At 26.7% G+C, this 14,033-nt stretch overlaps 1 protein-coding gene across 2 annotated transcripts; it reads left to right on the forward strand.

Moving 5' to 3' along the window:
* Nucleotides 1–2,026: 2,026 nt before the first annotated feature.
* Nucleotides 2,027–12,135, forward strand: LOC142327452 (cytochrome c oxidase assembly factor 5). Of its 2 annotated transcripts, none has more exons than XR_012756993.1 (4): nucleotides 2,027–2,269; nucleotides 7,531–7,626; nucleotides 10,429–10,526; nucleotides 11,952–12,135. XR_012756993.1 is itself a non-coding variant. In XM_075370545.1 (4 exons), exons 1-3 carry the CDS (start codon nucleotides 2,159–2,161, stop codon nucleotides 10,471–10,473), a joined length of 252 nt encoding a protein of 83 aa, XP_075226660.1. In that variant the 5' UTR covers nucleotides 2,028–2,158; the 3' UTR covers nucleotides 10,474–10,522; nucleotides 11,952–12,135. The 2 variants fall into 2 exon arrangements, 1 of the variants encoding a protein (XP_075226660.1); XM_075370545.1 differs by having other exon boundaries at nucleotides 2,028–2,269; nucleotides 10,429–10,522.
* The last annotated feature ends 1,898 nt before the right edge of the window (nucleotides 12,136–14,033 follow it).

Genomic DNA, 14,033 nt, shown 5'->3' on the forward strand with positions numbered 1-14,033 from the left:
AAAGATCAGTTTTATTTACTGATTTATTTATTTTACAGGACTAATATAAATAACAAGTTAATTAATAACTAGTGAGTAGACAATAAAGAAATTAAAGAATTGTTATTGTTATAAGCAATATAGTAAATCTACATATATCAAAATAAAAGCTACAGCAGAAGACCATTCTCTAATATTACTAAATTTAAATTAAATGAAAGTTAAATATAACATAATAATCAAAATTAAACAATAACAATGTTATATGAACAGATGTAAATTTACTTGTTATAAGCAATATAGTAAATCTACATATATCAAAATAAAAGCTACAGCAGAAGACCATTCTCTAATATTACTAAATTTAAATTAAATGAAAGTTAAATATAACATAATAATCAAAATTAAACAATAACAATGTTATATGAACAGATGTAAATTTACTTGTAATAAAAATCATAGCTGAATTAATTTCTGTAAAGAAAATTGTATTAAAATTTAAATACTAATTTTGCTGGATTCAATTGACAGCTCTTATCTACTACATTGATAATAAATAACCTAGGCTATAACATCATTCAGATATTAGTATCCCTGGAGAGAAACAATTCTTACTGCTAAATGTTAAAATACGACAATGATGTTCAAATTTTAAATAACCAAATCCTTCTGTTGCAGAAAAAGGTGTGGATTTCTTACTTGGATAATTTCATTATACGGTGTTATTAACTAATTCAATGCAATACATTGCATGATAGATTGTAGTTTAATAATAAGTTAAACATATCAATCTGTCATATATAATGTCTTAGTAACAAGTATTTTACATAAAATTCAGTTTTTGGTAAGTAGGACAGCGGTGGTGGGACCCCACCTCTGGAAAAAGAGAAAAGAGAGAATGTTGATCAGAGGAAATCATGCTGTTGCATTAAATTTAGATACTGTGTACATAAATAAATAAAATTATTTGCTAATTATAAATGTTTAATCTTTATAAATTATAGACATCTTTTACAAAAGTGACCATATCCTATATCAATTTCCAAATAACTCAATATCATTTTTCATGAAGAGTGTTTTCTGTTGTTTCAGAACTGTAGAATTTCAGTTTCAGTAGATAATGAAACAATTATGAAAGATTGAAGAATAACTGATGTATTCACTATAAAAAAATCATTTATCCACATAAAAAAACATGCACTTATAAAATATAAACAAAGCATATTTGTATCTGTAACAAAATTTTAATATATATCATTACAAATTTAATTTCTGTAATAAAAATCTAATTGACTTAAAATAACTATGTAAAAGAATTGAATAAATAAAAAGAGTTCCAAATGCTTAGTTTTTCCATTTGTTATAAAGCAAATAAAGTGGTTAATTTTATTATGTAATTGTTTCATACATACTTCCAGTATTAAAATTAAATTTTTTTTTGTTGTTATTTTAGCCAAGTTTTACTATCTAAAGCCAGTTCACAGTTTTGTGTAAAAATGACTTCTCTTTTTTAGTGTGAAACCTGAACTTAAGACCTCCTTACTTTTCAAGTCATCTTTAAACATTTACAAAAAGGAATAATTTTTTTACTTACATAAAACTGACCTCAAATAAAATCTTGATTAAAAACTGAATAATTTAAAAAAGGTAGATAATTTTTTTTTATATAAACATTTTCTATATATATTTCTTTTAACAAATTTTCAGTCAAATAATAGATAGATTTTTTGTTGTAATTGAATATAATATTGTTTAACTATGTGAAGCTAAAAAATTGATTCAACTTAAATTCGTAGTAAATATTGGTACCACCAATCGGCAGAGCGGTTTTGAGATGAGCGGCTTTACCAGATGATGGTTATCGTTATTTAATTATAAGTTGTGATCATGTTTTTCTTAATTGTATTCAGTTTTTTTTGTTGTAATATTGATAATACAATTTTCGATTATTTTATATGGATTATTTATGCTCATAAATACATTTGAAAGTTTTTTATTTATTTTTTTTAAATCATATGTTTTGGATTAATTTCCGAGGTAGTGGTACTCCCTTTGTATAAATGCTTGTACTCTTGTTTTATACTTAGATTAGGAGATAACCTTACTTTGCAGTTACGTTTTTCGTAACTGTGTGTGTTACGAATAACGTTCACTAATTTATTTGATTTGAGTGTACATTATGGTGTTAAAGTATACAGAAGAGGAAGCAGAACTAGAAGATCATTCGCCTTGTGCAACACTCAAAGCCGAACTGAAAATGTGTGTGCTTGAAACTGACTGTTGTAAAATAGTAAGTGGAATAATGGAAATCCTCATAATTTTTTTAAATATTAAGCATATCATTTAGCAATAATACTATTATTTAGTATTAAATGCTATTTCAGGATTATGAGTTTATTTTCATCCGTTTCTTACTTCTGTTTCTCTCTGCTAAATGAAATTATGTAAATGTTCATTGAAGTTTTGTCCCACTTGACCAGTTTAATAGGAACACGTTTCTATGGGATCATTCCCTCCAGCATCTGACAGCATTTTCTTTTTATGATGTGCATAGTATAAAATGGAAAGAAGACATCAAGAATAAAAAATTATTTTCATTTGTAGATATTTTAATCCACCCAAAAAGTAAATCAGTCCTATCCAAAAAAAGCTCAGTGCCTTCATGTAGCAGACATGCATTCTGCCGAATATATTAGTGCATTTTTACTCGTATGAAATATAATATTTATCTTTACATCATAAGCTATTATGAATTTTTGGTTTCCATCATTTAGGCCCAAAGATAAATTTTATAGGTGACTAGCTTAAATATATATTGTAACAAAAATTGTTTTTCGCGTTGAAAAAAGATAATCATTATAAGTACAGAAACCAGGTTATTAAAAAGTATCTTGCCCTTCTTTAAAACTGTGATTTGTAAGACCATCCAATTATGTTATAAGCCATTAGTCAGACTCCCATTAGAGATTAGGTATAAATATTATGAGATATAAATTTTTATCAAGTTTTGAGATGGAGTGAATGACAGCCTTAAAGTAAACTGAATCTGCCAGTCTTCCAATTGAGTTTGTGTTTTACCATCTACAAAATTTATTGATTTAGTAAAGTATATTTAATTTTTTTTTTCTAATTTATTTAGTTTTATTCACAATGATAAAAAGATCAAAGATTTTGTTACCTAACTCACCTAACTTATTGCCTAACTTGTTACCTAATTTATTGAATTTGAAAACAATGACAATTTTTTAAGTTCTTTTACCATTGATACAGTGCATACATTTATACAGTGCATACTGTTATTGATAAAAGAACTAAATTTTATATGAAAGTATTTAAATTTAAGGACCTATTTAAGTATGTTTATAGTCAGTATAGTTTTTCACTAAATAAACTTTGAAAAATGGCACAATATTCTAAGTGTTTTAACAGAAATTTGTATGATTTATAATTAGTTAATAGTTTTATTTGTAATTAAATTAATTTTATTTTTAACATACAGTGTTTCAAGATGTTCATATTAAATTGTGTTGGCATGTTGTATGTATTGAAAAAGTATTCTAACAAATACTAACCAAAAAGTGAATTTTTTTTTTAATTACAGCCAATCATTTTTTCCTTTAAATTTAAAGGTAAGACAATGTGGTACTACCTTACACAAACATTGTGTGCAATGGTTAATTTATGATTTTAGTTACATAAAGGTATTCTTTTGTTTAAAAAATACTAAAATCCAGTATTGAATGCTTGTGAGAAATTCCTATGAATATAATAAAAGATTGCCAAAAAATGTAACTTTAAATTACTAAAATTGTAAAAAAGATTTATTTGTTTTGTTATAATTCAAAATAAAGTTTTGTTTTAAATCGAATAAACTATTTAATTCTATGCAAATCCACAGAGTAAATAAAGCCACAAAGAGTAATAGTTGTATTTTTAAAAACAATGATGCAGAAAAAAGCCAAGTATTGTTGTAGACATTTCACTTCGCTTGTGGGAGATAGAGTGCGTACAGACAGGTTTAACAGTTAGTAGACTTTTTCCATCATTGATGAGGTGGTTATCATGTTAATAATAATAATGTTTTAAACTGAAAATTTTATCTTGTTTATTTATATTATTTTATAGTAAAATCTTGTAGGATTGCACTTTATGCTTTAAGTTTTTAGTCCAATGCAATTCTGAAATATCTCTGATTTAACTTCTAATAAAAATATTTAAAAAAATAATTTACCACCAGACGAATATCACGACTCCTCTACTCATAGCTCCAGCACCAGTATCTGGATCACTGTCACAGATACTGCTGTCATCCATTCCGCTTACGTTATTTTCCTCTAAACATGTTATAAAAGGTTTCACAATGTTTTCTAAAATACCTAGTTCGGCTTTATATTTATCTTCACATTGTAAACAATTATGAATTTTTGGTTTCCATCATTCAGGCCTAATAGAACTGAATTTACCCATACAAAGATTAATAACGTCTTCATGTATGAAAGTTACATTATGCTTTCCAAACCAGTTTTTCACATTTCCCAGCATCAGTTCATTGGGATGTAGTTTTGGGTGATAGGGAGAAGTCTTAAAACATAATGGTGTTTTTTGTTTACAATCTCATCAATGGCATATTTATTGCAGTGCTTTTTGTTTTCCTTGATAATATAATACAACCCAACTTCACTTTCAAGGCATTTTGAGATATTGGAATTTTATTAAACTGAAACCAGTTTACCATAATTTCTTTTCTAGCATTTGAATTAGGAGCTGTATTAACTTTTACAGTGATAAGGTACATTGTCTATCACAGTTACAGAGTTTTCAGGTAGTTTACGAAGTAATCTATTTTGAACCCATTTAGAGAAGTTAGCATAGTTCATATCATAGTGGTAATCCCTGTTATAATACTTATTTCTACATCATCAGACATTGTGGTATAAATCACATCGTTATTCCTCCTGCATTCAAAATTACTTTCCTGTCTTCTTTACTAATAGGTATCTTCAAACATTCTGCCATATTAGATTTTCCAATCCACACTTTTTTTTCATATGATTGCTATGCATGTACATCTCATTTACAAAAACTGTTGGTTGATTCACTTTGCTTTTTTGAATTCAGAGATTTTTTTGTAAATACATAAATCTTTGGTAACCAATATGGACTTCCTGGACAGAATTCACGTTATTGTTCTTTAGTTATTTGAATATTTTGATTAACAGAAAGTAAGCATTTTTCTGAAAGGTAAAAGTGGTCGATTGTATTACAGATAACATGGATATTAAAATTATTAAGCCTTGTGACAGGTTTCAACTGTTGAGAAGTTTTCCCTTGGTGGTGAAAAAAGACCCTGATGAACCTGCTGCAATTTTTTTTATATGAGCGATAGACCTATTTGAGACACCAGTGGTTGTACTAACATGTTCTATTATTTTCTTAAGGTCTATTATAAAGTCATCTTTCTCTGTCATGAACTTTATGGTATTAGCCACAATTTTAGAGGGTTTACAATTGAGTAGTTTAGTTCCCACAATTTTTGACATTTTAAATTTAATTTTCTTACTAAACTATTCAAATAGAATATCATAATAATATTAATTCACAAAAAATTAACTGTTAAAACCTTACTCAAATAGTAAGTGAAGAGGTGAAAAAATGTTTGCAAATCACTGAAGCTGACAGTTGTATCTTGAACAAACTGAACTGATTCATAAGATTTGCAATATGTGATTTTAATATGTGTTATTGGAAGAAATATGCAATAGGGAACATTTCAACGATGACTAATGATTTCTAAGTTTTAATTATCAAGCAAATTTTAGTTTCTGTTATGTTTTATGACTGTATCTTTAATTTTATTATGGCAGTGAAAATAAGAATCAAAACAAATGTGGCATAGTAATTATTTTACATGACCAAGTAAACATGCTATTATAGTTTTGTATTATAGTTGTGATAAGTCTTAACTAGTTGTTATTTGAAACGACTATAGACGATGGGCTGGGAGCGAAAGGGAACAGGAACTTGTATGCTGACAAGCCATACGCCAAGTAGGATGCCTACATCTGTATAATATTTTTACTGAATTCAGTTAATTTATATTATAATAATTTCTTGAAATGAGCCCATTATAATTATCATAAATAAATAACAGCTTTTAATTATTATTAAAAAAAATAGATTGAAAATTAGTTTTATTGATTACAAAAGGTTTGTAATTCCAAAAATTTATTCCTTATATCATTTATTAGGAATAAATGATATTGTACATAAACTATGATTAATTTTGAAAATCATTCATAATGGCAACACATTATTTTCTCTTAACCATTAACAATAATTAAGTATCATATAAAAAATGTTTTGCAGAATGTTGAATAGCTTGAGGACTGAATGGATACAGCCTTCGTTATTTAGTGTTTGCCATACATACATATAGTAGATAATAAAAATATATATTAAATTATATTTTGCATTTTATATATGATATTTTTGTATTTTGTAGGTAATCTTCAAATGCTAGAAGTTGGACTTTGACATATCAAAAGAAAAACCCCGTATGTAATTGTATTTTTCTTGTTATGGTATTATTGTAAACAATCCTGTTTCACATAACTCCCTATGAGTATTCATGTAATGTAACCTGTGTTTTAGGAATCTTTTGTTTGGAAATTATATAGATTCTTCATTTGTGAAATAATTTGGTTTTTTTTTTATGTATTATCAGTTGTTTTGAAAACCAGGAACTACTGAATATACAGCAAAAGCACTAATTTATATTTGTTAAATTATTTGTTACTCACATTCAGTTATTTTGAGCGTTAGCTTTTCAATAAAAAGCTAATATAGTAGAGTAACAATTTTATCAATCAATTTAACAATAAATAAAATTAGTATCTCATTGTTAGATACTGCAAAACATATACTACCACTTTTAAACATATTATAGCACCCTAATGGCAAAATAATGCATTAATGAATTCAGTTATAAAATCACCTGATGACAAATATTTAGCATTATTTTTCTGAATTATTGTTTTTGTTGAAAATATGATTTATTAATTCTTGTAACATAAAAACTATTGTTTTTTTTACACTAACCCTCGGTATTAAATACAATATTGTAGCAAATCGTTTTTCCAGTATTTGTCATTGTTTTCACAATATATAGAAAAATTTAAGTTTTGATTATTTTTTACTTTATTCATGTATTTTCAAAAGCATTCAATGCAACAAAAATATTGGGATCCATTTTCAAAAATGTCTATGTAAATTACATTTAAAATCATAAAACTAGTCTTATGAATTGTGCTGAAAAGTCTGGTACTACATTATTTTATTTGTATGACTAAAAAAGGGAAAACTTTTTAACTTGACTATAACTTATATCTGAGTCAGCGTATAACTTGAAAACAAAACATTTCCAGACTCATGTTTATATGAACTTTTTTTTGTTATTAGTGACAGGTAATGTACCTGTTAAGTTTAACAGGAACTTCCTAGAACACTTCATGTATAAGGTATGAGACTGTCATAAAAATGTTTTTTGTTTAGGAAAAGAAAACTCCACGAGAATGTCTTCGAAGTTACAATGTTCCACAAGATTGTATAGCATTAAGAAATGCATTTTTTGAATGTAAGAGATCATTTGTAAGTCAGTGTTTTATAATTGATTTATTTTTTAAGTTTATTAAGGTTGTAGGTGATGTGTAGAATTTTAATTTTTTGAATTTAATTTTTTAAAGTATTTTCTACACTTTTCATGTAATAAATCTTAGTAAACAATCACAAATGATCGTTTATGTGTTTCCTAATACTTGATAAATGATATAATTGTGTCACTGGGGTGTAGTCATTTTTAGATTACTGCAACCTGCCTTAGTGAAAAACTTTTACAAAACTTCATTGTGAGTGAGAAAATTTTATTGTAGAAATATGTTGGCTTGTTTAGAAGTTCTGTATATCAGAAAGTTCAAATGGGGTCAGTAACCTGTTATTTCATTATCATTTTATAGAAATGATCTTTGTAAAAATATTATATTAGCCCCAAGTGACTAAGAACAGTATGTTGAAACAGTAGTAATTTTTTTCCTCATAATAGTGTCATTTTTTATTATGCTATTTTATTGAAGCCTAGTCATAGAGGTTTGTTGCCTTTGCTGTTTTGCCTTTCTAATTTCTTTTTTCTGACTTACAAATTTTTGTACTGAAAGGTAACAATCTAAATTTAGAAAAAAAATTATTTTGCTTACATTTTAAAATTCAATTTATTTAATGCTTTGATCCTTATATATTTGACTATGATGTACTTGTTTTGAAAATTGGCATCAATTAAAAAAGTATTGTACTTAATAATTACTTCATTTTTTCATAAGTTTTTTGTCTTCTGGTATTGTATGTATGTGTTATATGTTAGAGTGTTTCAAGCCTTTCAACTTTTGTGTTGATCCTAGCTTGTTCCAGAAAATAAAACTAAAGAATCTCTCTCTTTGTATCCAGTTGTAATAAAAGGCTACCTATTCTTATATATTGCCTATCAGAAAACCCATAGAATAAAATCCCCTCATTGAAATACATAAATTTTTTATGAGATTAGTTTAAAACTTTATTTAATTTTTATTGGCCGAATTTTTTTTTTAAACACATTCTCTGTTAAAAAACATTAACACATGTTTTAACATCTTCTGTTTAAAACATTCAAAAGTTTGACTAAAAGAAGGATGAATTCTGCCCTGTTCACTGTTCAAAGTGGAAAAGAAAACTCTAAATGTGTTTGAACTATTATTTTTGTATGTTGAAAGTGTTTATTAAAAGGTAACATATACTCATATCTGCAGATTAAAAAATTCATCAAACAAAATGAGTTTTGCAGAGTGGATGGTAAATGAATAAATGGAAAGAATGTATTTTCATCAAGAGAAATACATTGGTAAAGATTTCATGTAATGATACGTCAGACAGCTAAGGTTTTATTAACTTGATCCTGTAAATTGCTGTTTGTTTAAAATATGTTGATTCTGAAAATGATGTTAAGCCAGGTTTAACTGTCATGTTTAATCTTATGCAACTGCAAAAAAGGATGATGTGTTTTTTGTCAGTTTTATATCTGATATGAAGACAAATAAAATGCTATCTCAGCAATTCATTGAAGAAATCTTTAATTATATGTAATGCAGATAACTTTATGAAAGATGCGCCTTACAAAATTAACCAGAATTTTATAAACATTTGTTAACATGAATTTGATAAATTAACACCAAAATGAAATTCAGCCTTATTTAAATTTTATTCACTGGAGTCTGTAATAAATAAAGCTTTGTTTCAATGATTTAAGCCAAGCTGTTTTATGGAATGTGATTTAATCAGTGACTAAGAATATTTTATATGAAAAATTACTTCCTGCTGTCAGTTTACATCTTATTACATTACCTGTAGTGAAATTGTCTGAATAAATTTATCCCTAAAATCTTCTTAAAGGAATTTCATTGATGGATCTGAACATTTAGTGAACAAACTCTTGACAGACGCTTATTTATATATATATTAAGTTACAACATTTATTTTATTATTTTTAAGTAAAATAGTTTTTTTTTATAATAAAAGACTTTAAAAAGATCAAATTTTAAATAGTTATTTTAATCACAAAAATAATTATGAATTGCAATAAAGTAAAGAGTTTTTATTCATTAAAGAAATAATGTTACAAAAAGCAATTAGATTATACTCATTATTATAAAGAAAAATTACATTAACAAAAATATTCAATAATTTTCGTAGTTACATAAATATTAATTATAAAAATTATTTAATTTGAAACAGTATAGATTTTTTTTGTTGACAAGTAATGCCATGTATGTTAGTTGTTTTACATCTAAACTAATTCAAGGTCTTAAATCATGAGAAAATTGTTTCTAACATTTTGTATAGTTTATTTTTTTGGTTACAACTACAATTTTTCTTGGTGTTCTCTGGGTCCATATTTGCTGATTCCTAAGTAATAAAGTCTTAAAAATTGTTACTAGCAAAAATTAAAGTATATTTTTCAAAATAACCAGAGTATATGTGAACTGTTTTGTTCATAACAAAACCAAAAAAATGATAGTAAGAACTGAAAGTATAATTTAGAATATATGTAGGAATATAAAAACAATACAGCCAGTTTTTGATCAAAGCAGCAAACTTCATAAAAAGTATTTGACAGATGTGAAAAGGTAGCTGACTAACAAATTAGATTTTTTTATTCAACAGTTATTACAAATAATAAATTGCTGTAAAAATAATAATTCCAAATAATGTTATTTTCATAAGCAAAACACCTTACAGTAACGCTCTAGGTAAATGCTTTAAAATTAATATTGACATTTCTTGGATGCTGATGTAGGTTGATGTAGGTAGCCAAAGCATTAACATTTATTTTAGACAATGTGGTCATTAATTTTTATTTTCTTACAGTTGGATAACCGTCAAAGGTTTAGAGGAAGAAAAATGTTGTTTTAGTTTACATTAAATAATGATTTACAAGAAGTGAATGCTGATTTCTTTTCTTGTAAGTATGTATGATTTTTACATTTTAAGATAAAATTAAGTATGTAATAAAGCCATAAATTTTTTTTTTGTTATTTTAACAGAGCTATTTTAAATCCATGTTTTACTTGTGACAAGTTAAAAGTATTTTTCCTGGTTATGGTGATGACCCACCGGGTTGGTCTAGTGGTTAACGCGTCTTCCCAAATCAGCTGATTTGGAAGTCGAGAGTTACAGCATTCAAGTCCTAGTAAAGCCAGATATTTTTACATGGATTTGAATACTAGATCGTGAATACCGGTGTTCTTTGGTCGTTGGGTTTCAATTAACCACACATCTCAGGAATGGTCGAACTGAGAATGTACAAGACTAACACTTCATTTACATTCATACATATCATCCTCATTCATCCTCTGAAGAATTATCTAAACGGTAGTTACCGGAGGCTAAACAGGAAAAAGAAAGAAAAGGTTTCTCTTATCTCTTTATCTTATTACTTTAAGTTTTATACTGTTGTTAAATCCTGACATCTAAACACAAAAGTTAGATTTTAATCCAGCATTACAAGCAGTCTGTTCAGTAATCCAGTCTGTGGTCTGACAGACCAGTGGGGAAATTTTTCATTATTGTTCAATGAATGTTGGCAGTAGAAGATTGTTCATTTTATGCACCTGCTATCCACAGCTTAGGTAGATAATCTTTTGAATAGCAGTTCAAAAAACATTCACTGTATTAATATTGACAAACATCTAATGATTATTTTGCTGTATTTTACCTAGTGTGCATTCATGTATAGCTATTTTGCAAAAAGGTTTTTATATTGCACATCAGTATATTTTTATTGAAATGCCTTTTTTGTTATCATTTTATATTTTGCAGCAAAAAGGTACCATGAGAATTTTAAATAGAAAAAGCAGAAAACAATTGTGTGTAAGCGCTTTCCCTGATTTGAGGGACTGACTTCTTCAAAAAGTAGTTTCTGTCCTTGCACAAAGAAAAGACAAAGCATGAGTTGCAAATTTACTTAGCATTGAAGAATCTAAAGTTACTTAGCCAGCAAAAAGTGCACACAAAGTGGTGATTGATCTAAAAATTGGAAAAATTTGATATGTCCCTTATTTAAATGAAAAAAAAAAAAAAATTGGGGTGACTGCAATCATCTAGAACATCTATCGCGTATCAGAAGGATATATTTTATAATTCATACTTTGTTTTCCACTCTAAAAAAGATAATTTTTTATTCTAAAGAAATATATTAAGTTTTCACTTTTTTACTTAAATCAAGCATAAAGCTTACATAATAGCTTAAGGCATTACAAAATGCTTTAATGCATGCAGAAAGTTGTCATAATAAAATATTAAGATAAATTTAATAAATTAATATTACAAAATTTATGTTTATAATTTTTACAGTGTTTTTCTTAATTAATTTTGTTTTATACTTGTTATAGGTTCATATGTGGGCTTGAAATATTGTTGAATTAAAATCCGAGAATGTCATTAATTGATAAGATACTTTAAAATACAAAATAAATTTTGTATTTTAAAGTAAATGTAAATTCTTTGTAGTATTTATGAATTGAAAATATCTTGTTTTCTAACTTGTACAGTTAATAATAATTATATTAAAAATTTCTTTGTTTTTCTTTCCTTTTTACACATAATTTAAAAAGTTTGTCAATTTCCATAGTCATTTTTTAAGGACTATGTTGTCATTCTGATTGTAGATGTTTTATAAACATCGGTTGAAAGGGAGCTTGGTAGAGTATTGGTTGACTTCTGTTGAAAATCTGCATCATATTAAAGCCAGTTTTTTGCTTTGGAAGTCACCTGTTCAAAATGGTCATAGTGAAGACTCCATTTTCAACTGCATTAGGGGTATATTAGTAGATTAACTTGTGGATTCCTCATATCATTAAGTGATTTTTTGCTAATTTTTTTTCCCTGACAGTAACCTTCCTGTTTTTTCAGCCGTTTCAAAAAAAATATAACGCCTTATTAACTCAGTTTGTAGCAGGTCTTAAAATTTTTTGAACAGCATCCTGCTTTTAGAGTCTTTAGACATTGCAACTATGATAACTTGCAGTATATACTACTTTGATAAAGTATTTAATTTTATTTAAAAATTTCTGTGCTTTATTTGCAGTATTAAGTCAGCAATTTAATTCAAATTGATTCAAGACATTTTACTCTGTGCTTCCACCCCAGTTAAAATTTTGTCAACAGTGATGTTCTCTGGATTTCCCTAATACAGTTTTCTAATTTCACTTTCTTCTCTCCTTGGCTTAACTCAGTCCCTAAATCCAATTCCTTTTTAATTTACTATTATCTTCACTGTCTTGAAAAGTTCATGAATCTCAAATATTTTCCACAGATCTACATTCGCTTAACACAGTAATCTTCTTTTCTCCCCATTTTTTACTTAGTGTGTCAGTGTTTTCACAATTGTAGCTCCAATCTTTATAATTGTTTATGTATTTAATCTGAAAGAATTCTGATTAGTTAAACATTCTGTTTAAGGCATAGAAGTAGAGATGCCTTTAATGTGTTTTCACAGCAGATCTTATTTGTACAATATTTTCTTCTTTATGTTGTTTTTCAATTCACTGTGCTGACTTTCTTCACTCTGTAATTATTTGACTTTCCTACCTCATTCTATCTCTTACCTTTCATGCACATAATTTTTTTGTTGGATTTTCTAAGCCTCCTAAATGAAAATTCTAGCAGTCTTTACAAGCTCCTCTTCTTTCAGGATCACATAATCAATCTTCAACAAAAGTAGATATTACTGTTTTTACCAACTTTGCAAAGAAACACACAGTTGCATGGTGTGAGTGGGGGAGGTGAAAATGAATTTTTTTTTATTAAATTTTTTTATTAAAATTTATTAAAGGCCTATTTGTTCCCATAGGCCTGTATAAAATATTGTAGCTGGAAAATCTCCTGAACTACTAGATCAATTTCATACAAATTTAGATATGTTGTACAATAGATGTGTTGTAAGTGCAATAAATAAAAGCTGCAAGTTGGAACATTGACATTTCTTTATCTGCGGTTTCATTAAGTTAATTAAACATGACATATTTTTCCAAGTATTGAAATTTTTATTTCTTAATTTTTTTTATTTTATTGTTCTTTTGACACGTAACAATTTTTTATGGATCAAAGGTTTTTTTGTAAAATTTTAGATTAGAATAAACGTTAATGGTACCAGTACTGGTACCATTTATTGCATTGCATTAATGGTACTGCAATCCAATAAATGGTATGTATTGCGGTCCACTTTGTGGACTGCAACAATAATACATATTTGATGAGTATGTAAATAGATGATTCTACTAAAATATAAATTAATTTTTTTTTTTAAATAAATCTAATATTTTTGTGGCTATCCTCTGTATTTTTAAAAAATTAAATTAAGATTAATTTTACTGGATTACTATCTTAATAATAAGCTTAATGTCAAGAATTATTATTTCTTAGTTTTTGCAATAACTTAATTAGTAACTATTTTATTTTGGTTGTTATTGATC

The sequence above is a fragment of the Lycorma delicatula genome, chromosome 7 (genome assembly GCF_047948215.1).
Source record: "Lycorma delicatula isolate Av1 chromosome 7, ASM4794821v1, whole genome shotgun sequence".
In the NCBI taxonomy this organism is placed as follows: domain Eukaryota; kingdom Metazoa; phylum Arthropoda; class Insecta; order Hemiptera; family Fulgoridae; genus Lycorma; species Lycorma delicatula.

Bases quoted from the DNA above. Each gene is read 5' to 3' on its own strand.
- LOC142327452 (XM_075370545.1), top strand. From the start codon at position 2,159: ATGGTGTTAAAGTATACAGAAGAGGAAGCAGAACTAGAAGATCATTCG. The intron at 2,270-7,530 runs GTAAGTGGAATA...TTTTTTGTTTAG, and splicing joins AAACTGACTGTTGTAAAATA to GAAAAGAAAACTCCACGAGA. The intron at 7,627-10,428 runs GTAAGTCAGTGT...ATTTTCTTACAG, and splicing joins TTGAATGTAAGAGATCATTT to TTGGATAACCGTCAAAGGTT.